This window comes from Herpailurus yagouaroundi, unplaced genomic scaffold (genome assembly GCF_014898765.1).
Source record: "Herpailurus yagouaroundi ecotype Mexico unplaced genomic scaffold, PumYag 255, whole genome shotgun sequence".
Taxonomy (NCBI): Eukaryota; Metazoa; Chordata; class Mammalia; order Carnivora; family Felidae; genus Herpailurus; species Herpailurus yagouaroundi.
In genome coordinates, this window is record NW_024412472.1 from 1154488 (window position 1) to 1163470 (window position 8983).

General features: G+C 42.5%; 1 protein-coding gene across 1 annotated transcript; it reads right to left on the reverse strand.

Moving 5' to 3' along the window:
• Positions 1 to 5051: 5051 nt before the first annotated feature.
• Positions 5052 to 6946, reverse strand: LOC121021152 (olfactory receptor 52H1-like). The gene has a single exon (XM_040461375.1). The coding sequence runs from the start codon at positions 6052 to 6054 to the stop codon at positions 5113 to 5115; it is 942 nt and encodes a 313-aa protein (XP_040317309.1). The 5' UTR covers positions 6055 to 6946; the 3' UTR covers positions 5052 to 5112.
• Between the last annotated feature and the right edge of the window lie 2037 nt (positions 6947 to 8983).

Sequence of the window (8983 nt, forward strand, 5' to 3'; positions counted from 1 at the left end):
AGGCGGTGCGCGCTCCACGGACTGGCGGGAGGGAGCCGGGGCGGAGGGGCGGCTCGCCGGCCAAGCAGAGCCCCCAAGTCTGGCTTGCAAAAAGCGGAGGGGCCTGACGGACTGTGTTCCCACAGCAAGCGCGACTTAGCGGCTGGGAGGTCATAAGTTAACAGCTCTGCCCAGAAAGCGGGAAGGCTGGAGGACAAAGGGAAGGAAAGCTGCTGAGCCCCCGGACGACAGAGCTCAGTTTGGTGGGGAACAAAGGCGCTCGCCAGCGCCATCTTCCCCGCCCATCCCCCAGCCAAAATCCCAAAGAGAACCAGTTCCTGCCAGGGAACTTGCTCGCTCCGCGCAAACACCCAACTCTGCGCTTCTGCGGAGCCAAACCTCCGGCAGCGGATCTGACTCCCTCCTGCTGCCACAGGGCCCCTCCTGAAGTGGATCACCTAAGGAGAAGCAAGCTAAGCCTGCCCCTCCTGCCCCTGCGCACCTTGCCTACCCACCCCAGCTAAGACGCCAGATCTCCAGCATCACAAGCCTGGCAGTGTGCAAGTAGCCCAGACAGGCCACCCCACCCCACAGTGAATCCTGCCCCTAGGAGAGGGGAAGAGAAGGCACGCACCAGTCTGACTGTGGCCCCAGCGGTGGGCTGGGGGCAGACATCAGGTCTGACTGCGGCTCCGCCCACCAACTCCAGTTATACACCACAGCACAGGGGAAGTGCCCTGCAGGTCCTCACCACGCCAGGGACTATCCAAAATGACCAAGCGGAAGAATTCCCCTCAGAAGAATCTCCAGGAAATAACAACAGCTAATGAGCTGATCAAAAAGGATTTAAATAATCTAACAGAAAGTGAATTTAGAATAATAGTCATAAAATTAATCGCTGGGCTTGAAAACAGTATAGCTGACAGCAGAGAATCTCTTGCTACAGAGATCAAGGGACTAAGGAACAGTCACGAGGAGCTGAAAAAGGCTTTAAACGAAATGCATAACAAAATGGAAACAACCATGGCTTGGATTGAAGAGGCAGAGGAGAGAATAGGTGAACTAGAAGATAAAGTTATGGAAAAAGAGGAAGCTGAGAAAAAGAGAGATAAAAAAATCCAGGAGTATGAGGGGAAAATTAGAGAACTGAGTGATACACTAAAAAGAAATAATATACGCATCATTGGTATCCCAGAGGAGGAAGAGAGAGGGAAAGGTGCTGAAGGGGTACTTGAAGAAATAATAGCTGAGAACTTCCCTGAACTGGGGAAGGAAAAAGGCATTGAAATCCAAGAGGCACAGAGAACTCCCTTCAGACGTAACTTGAATCGACCTACTGCATGACATATCATAGTGAAACTGGCAAAATACAAGGATAAAGAGAAAATTCTGAAAGCAGCAAGGGGTAAACGTGCCCTCACATATAAAGGGAGACCTATAAGACTCGTGACTGATCTCTCTTTTGAAACTTGGCAGGCCAGAAAGAATTGGCACGAGATTTTCAGTGTGCTAGACAGAAAAAATATGCAGCCGAGAATCCTTTATCCAGCAAGTCTGTCATTTAGAATAGAAGGAGAGATAAAGGTCTTCCCAAACAAACAAAAACTGAAGGAATTTGTCACCACTAAACCAGCCCTACAAGAGATCCTAAGGGGGACCCTGTGAGACAAAGTACCAGAGACATCACTACAAGCATAAAACATACAGACATCACAATGACTCTAAACCCATATCTTTCTATAATAACACTGAATGTAAATGGATTAAATGCGCCAACCAAAAGACAGAGGGTATCAGAATGGATAAAAAAACAAGACCCATCTATTTGCTGTCTACAAGAGACTCATTTTAGACCTCAGGACACCTTTAGATTGAGAGTGAGGGGATGGAGAACTATTTATCATGCTACTGGAAGCCAAAAGAAAGCTGGAGTAGCCATACTTATATCAGACAAACTAGACTTTCAATTAAAGGCTGTAACAAGAGATGAAGAAGGACATTATATAATAGTGACAGGGTCTATCCATCAGGAAGAGCTAACAATTATAAATGTCTATGCGCCGAATACCAGAGCGCCCAAATATATAAAACAATTACTCATAAACATAAGCAACCTTATTGATAAGAATGTGGTAATTGCAGGGGACTTTAACACCCCACTTACAGAAATGGATAGATCATCTAGACACACGGTCAATAAAGAAACAAGGGCCCTGAATGAGACATTGGATCAGATGGACTTGACAGATATATTTAGAACTCTGCATCCCAAAGCAACAGAATATACTTTCTTCTCGAGTGCACATGGAACATTCTCCAAGATAGATCATATACTGGGTCACAAAACAGCCCTTCATAAGTTTACAAGAATTGAAATCATACCATGCATACTTTCAGACCACAATGCTATGAAGCTTGAAATCAACCACAGAAAAAAGTCTGGAAAACCTCCCAAAGCATGGAGGTTAAAGAACACCCTACTAACGAATGAGTGGGTCAACCAGGCAATTCGAGAAGAAATTAAAAAATATATGGAAACAAACGAAAATGAAAATACAACAATCCAAACGCTTTGGGACGCAGCGAAGGCAGTCCTGAGAGGAAAATACATTGCAATCCAGGCCTATCTCAAGAAACAAGAAAAATCCCAAATACAAAATCTAACAGCACACCTAAAGGAAATAGAAGCAGAACAGCAAAGGCAGCCTAAACCCAGCAGAAGAAGAGAAATAATAAAGATCAGAGCAGAAATAAACAATATAGAATCTAAAAAAACTGTAGAGCAGATCAACGAAACCAAGAGTTGGTTTTTTGAAAAAATAAACAAAATTGACAAACCTCTAGCCAGGCTTCTCAAAAAGAAAAGGGAGATGACCCAAATAGATAAAATCATGAATGAAAATGGAATTATTACAACCAATCCCTCAGAGATACAAACAATTATCAGGGAATACTATGAAAAATTATATGCCAACAAACTGGACAACCTGGAAGAAATGGACAAATTCCTGAACACCCACACTCTTCCAAAACTCAATCAGGAGGAAATAGAAAGCTTGAACAGACCCATCACCAGCGAAGAAATTGAATCGGTTATCAAAAATCTCCCAACAAATAAGAGTCCAGGACCAGATGGCTTCCCAGGGGAGTTCTACCAGACGTTTAAAGCAGAGATAATACCTATCCTTCTCAAGCTATTCCAAGAAATAGAAAGGGAAGGAAAACTTCCAGACTCATTCTATGAAGCCAGTATTACTTTGATTCCTAAACCAGACAGAGACCCAGTAAAAAAAGAGAACTACAGGCCAATATCCCTGATGAATATGGATGCCAAAATTCTCAATGAGATACTAGCAAATCGAATTCAACGGCAATAAAAAGAATTATTCACCATGATCAAGTGGGATTCATTCCTGGGATGCAGGGCTGGTTCAACATTCGCAAATCAATCAACGTGATACATCACATTAACAAAAAAAAAAAGAGAAGAACCATATGATCCTGTCAATCGATGCAGAAAAGGCCTTTGACAAAATCCAGCACCCTTTCTTAATAAAAACCCTTGAGAAAGTCGGGATAGAAGGAACATACTTAAAGATCATCAAAGCCATTTATGAAAAGCCCACAGCTAACATCATCCTCAACGGGGAAAAACTGAGAGCTTTTTCCCTGAGATCAGGAACACGACAGGGATGCCCACTCTCACCGCTGTTGTTTAACATAGTGCTGGAAGTTCTAGCATCAGCAATCAGACAATGAAAGGAAATCAAAGGCATCCAAATTGGCAAAGATGAAGTCAAGCTTTCGCTTTTTGCAGATGACATGATATTATACATGGAAAATCCGATAGACTCCACCAAAAGTCTGCTAGAACTGATACATGAATTCAGCAAAGTTGCAGGATACAAAATCAATGTACAGAAATCAGTTGCATTCTTATACACTAACAATGAAGTAACAGAAAGACAAATAAGGAAACTGATCCCATTCACAATTGCACCAAGAAGCATAAAATACCTAGGAATAAATCTAACCAAAGATGTAAAGGATCTGTATGCTGAAAACTATAGAAAGCTTATGAAGGTAATTGAAGAAGATTTAAAGAAATGGAAAGACATTCCCTGCTCATGGATTGGAAGAATAAATATTGTCAAAATGTCAATACTACCCAAAGCTATCTACACATTCAATGCAATCCCAATCAAAATTGCACCAGCATTCTTCTCGAAGCTAGAACAAGCAATCCTAAAATTCATATGGAACCACAAAAGGCCCCGAATAGCCAAAGTAATTTTGAAGAAGAAGACCAAAGCAGGAGGCATCACAATCCCAGACTTTAGCCTCTACTACAAAGCTGTCATCATGAAGACAGCATGGTATTGGCACAAAAACAGACACATAGACCAATGGAATAGAATAGAAACCCCAGAACTAGACCCACAAACGTATGGCCAACTCATCTTTGACAAAGCAGGAAAGAACATCCAATGGAAAAAAGACAGTCTCTTTCACAAATGGTGCTGGGAGAACTGGACAGCAACATGCAGAAGGTTGAAACTAGACCACTTTCTCACACCATTCACAAAAATAAACTCAAAATGGATCAAGGACCTGAATGTGAGACAGGAAACCATCAAAACCTTAGAGGAGAAAGCAGGAAAAGACCTCTCTGACCTCAGCCGTAGCAATCTCTTACTCGACACATCCCCAAAGGCAAGGGAATTAAAAGCAAAAGTGAATTACTGGGACCTTATGAAGATAAAAAGCTTCTGCACAGCAAAGGAAACAACCAACAAAACAAAAAGGCAACCAACGGAATGGGAAAAGATATTTGCAAATGACATATCGGACAAAGGGCTAGTATCCAAAATCTATAAAGAGCTCACCAAACTCCACACCCGAAAAGCAAATAACCCAGTGAAGAAATGGGCAGAAAACATGAATAGACACTTCTCTAAAGAAGACATCCGGATGGCCTACAGGCACATGAAAAGATGTTCAGCGTCGCTCCTTATCAGGGAAATACAAATCAAAACCACACTCAGGTATCAGCTTTATTTTTATAGCTCTTATGTTATGCAAAATCTCATCTAATTAATTTACCTAACTTTCTCCATCAGTGGCCCTCCCCATTCAGTGTGTCCTCTTCAAAGAAAAGACGAGAACAAATTTGTCCTGGATCTGCTTGGTCTTCACTCCATAGACCACAGGATTTAGCGCAGGGGGAATGGCCACATAGAGGTTGGCAAATAGGATGAGCACATTTCGAGGGACACTGTGCCCAAAGCGATGTGCAAGGATGGAGAAGAAGGCAGGTGTGTAAAACATGAGGATAACACTGACATGGGAACCACAGGTGCTGAGGGCCTTTTGGCGGGCACCCTGGGATGAGAGGTGAAAGACAGCATGGAGGATGAAGGTATAGGAAACAGCAATAAAGATCACATCTGAGATGACAGTCATGAGAGGGACAGAAAATCCATACCAGATGTTGATGGAGATGTCAGCAGAGGAAAGCCGAGCAACACCTATGTGCTCACAGTATGTGTGCGGTATGATGCGTGTCCTGCAGAAGGGTAACCGTTTCAGCAGAAAAACATCTGGCAAGATGACAGAGAAGCTTCTCACAACAATGCTCACCATCAGCTTGATGATCACCTGCTGAGTCAGGATGGTGGTGTACCTGAAAGGGAAGCAGATGGCCACATAGCGATCAAACGCCATGGCCAACAGGATGGCTGAGTCCACTACAAAGCTGAAGTGGAGGAAGAACATCTGGGTGAGACAGCCAGAGAAGGTTATTTCCTGGAAGCCCAGCCAGAGGTTACTGAGCAGTTTGGGCACTGTGGCAGTGGACAGGATGAGGTCCGTGGTAGCCAGCATAGCTAGGAAGAAAAACATGGGCTCATGGAGGCTGTGCTCAGTTGCAATGAGGTAGAGGAGGATGAAGTTTCCCACAATAGCCAAAACATAGATGACACAAAAGGGAATCCCAATCCAGATGTGGAACTTGTCCAGGCCAGGTATTCCCACAAGGAGAAAGGAACTGGGATTGTAGCAGCTCAAATTATGCATGGTCCCTTTAGTCTAGGATCCACTGGCTTCTGAACCCTGAGGAGAAATCAGCTATCATAAGGGGCCGTGAAAGACCCTTCTACTCTGCTACTGACCATGGTCGGGAACTGCAACTGTCACATTCAGTGTTCCTGCTTGAGAAGCACCTCTGTTCCCTGGATGTTGGCACCTGTAGAATTGACTTGTTATTGCACCTTTTCTTTGCCATTGACCCCATTCATTTCCTTATACATTTATTAATAAACCTTAAAGAACGGTTATTTTTCTGGGTCAGCAATATCATACGCTGACTCTTTCTCACTGTAGATTATATGGGATAGGCACAGGTTCAAATGGAAAAAAGAAAGCATAGTATATATGAGGAGAAGAAGGCTTGTGTATGTAAGGGAGAGGGAAGGCAGGGGAGAGAGAGAAGTAGGAAATATTAAAATTATGAAATGGGATGAGCTGTGAGTAATAGGCTTTTGTAGAGCAAATATTATGTTTCCAACAATGGTTTTGATAAAAAATAAACTGAAGAATTTCAATAAAGCAGTAGAAAAATAATGAAAAAATAAGGAAAAAAGAAAGGACAAGTTCCAGGGCTGTGGGTAGTACAGGAGATTTGTTGCACAGGGATTGAAATATGGTTCCGATTAGGAGGGATGCTCCCTGGGATGTGAAAATAAGAGAATGCATCTACCAGAAAATGCCCAGGGACAGGTAAGCAGCATTCCCCCAACTCAGGCAAAGGGCAGTGAGGTCAGAGGATGATTTATGGCTTCAGGGGCGATGCCCTAAACCTTGGAGGATCTCTGCTCCCTAACTTAGGAGGGGAGACCACTCTACCCATTAGTGAGTCTGACAGTGCCTCTGTGACAGATACCAGCCAGTGTGATTGGCTTGGGCAAAGTCAAGCTGAGCAGATTCTCACCTCCTAGAGATAAAATTAAGAACACTGCTGCCCTAATGTTTTCATTTCTGGTCTACAGGTTCGTGGACCCCGTCTATGGGAATTGCTAGCTTTGCGCTGAATAGAGTCGGCCTTTGGAGGTGCCTTTTGCATTTTAGTTTTAACTCCATTCTATGATCTAGTTTATAAAGTACTTTTGAAAAGGGTGCCAGTAATGGTGATAAGCAGGGAGTGCAGCCATGGAAAGGCCACAGCAACTGAGGCCCTCCTTCAACCAGTTTTGGAGAGGCTTAGTTCTTACCCTCTCCAACAAATCTACAAAGCCATTCAGAAAGTTTTGAGGGAAAGGGAGTGGATTTTGTGGGTAAGTCATAACAGTTCTATATTATTGTGTTTGGCAGGAATCTGTAGTATTGTGACAAGAAAGGGGGATTTTGTGACATCTCCACCAGAACCCCAGTCAAAACTTTACACAGTGAGGTTCTCTCACATAGGGGATGATTTTGTCACTGCCAGAGTCCTTAATTAGCCAAAGGGGACAAAACATCTACGTGGCTGGGAGGAATGTAACCAGTTACCACTGTCCAAAAGCAGCACCCCCACCCTTGCCCCAAACGCGACTCATCCTCCAAGCCCGTAAGAATGTGTGTTTGAAGTTTTATCTGCAGCTCTGATTTAGGTTACATGCCTGTGGGCACCAAACTTATTCAAATAATGGTAACGACAGAATCTTCATAAAAGTCATCCCTAAAAGGACAGCTACCTCATCTCCTGTGGTATGAAAAGTAGATAGACTGAGAATGCCTCAAAATGTCTCTATAATTTAGGCTAGATTGCAACTGAGTCTCTTGAAACACACTCACTGCCTCTTGACAAAAAACACACTTCTTCGGGGTCACAGGGGATACATTTAAAGGGGAGAAAAATAAACCACTAATCATTAAAACCACAAAGGAAGTCAACAGAAAATACACAAACCGCAGTTTGCTGCTTCAGCCTGAATCTCTCCTGACTTCACTTCTTTTACCCAAAGAGCTCTTCTTTCCTTCTGGATTCTCCGCTGTGTTACTGGTCACGTTAGTCAGTCTGCACAAAAAATCAATCGTTTTCTGCCAGGAGCTGTCTTTTTATGGAATCACTGGTGTCAGAAGGACTCCTTCCTCCCAGAGTCCTGTCCTCCAGGGCACAGACCCTACTTGCACACAACACAAGGCTACATTATTTGATAAAGATCAAAGAGCCAGTGTAGCATTTTTCTCTTCCCTAATTGGCTGTGGTTTTCAACTCAACCAATTCTCTTCTGTCTCTTGCTTTACAATAGTAGAAAGTATCTGTTTGGAAGGAAAACAAGGAAACAAGTAAACTTTTAACAGAGGAGAAGTTCCATAAAGGGTAAAAACAACCTTTTTATGCATTACCTTCTATTCCCAGGAGATAGAACTCAGGTTTATGGGTCCCACCATTGTTTCATCCCCAGACAAGGGAGGAGGTCAAACATATTAGCTCCTTTCCCTTGAGATGGAATGTAAGTTGGTGATTTTAGTAGGGGTGGATATTAGATCCCTAGGAGATTCAGTTTAGACAATTTAGACACAGTAAGTTGAGACAGAATTCTCAGAGGCCTAAGAATGTTCCTGTATATGTGGTATTCTTTAATTAGTCTATTTATATAAACTTGCACCAATATTATATAAATACAATTAAAGTTTTCTAGTCTTGATATTGGGATGTAAGACCTTCGACTTTCCCCCCCAAAATTTCTTAGCCATTATTTGCACTATGCGTTGCCAAAAATTTTATAAGCAGTTTCTCAACTTATAAATACATGCGTGCACACACACACACACACACACGCACACACACACACTCTTAGAGTTTTTGTTTTAATTACATTGAATCTGTACATTAATACAGAAATACCTGATATGTTTATAATATTGTATCCTTATATTATAAATATGACATATTCCTCTATTAATGTAGTCATTTTTAATTTCACTAATAATGTGTTTAAAAAACTAATTTGAAAAGATATCT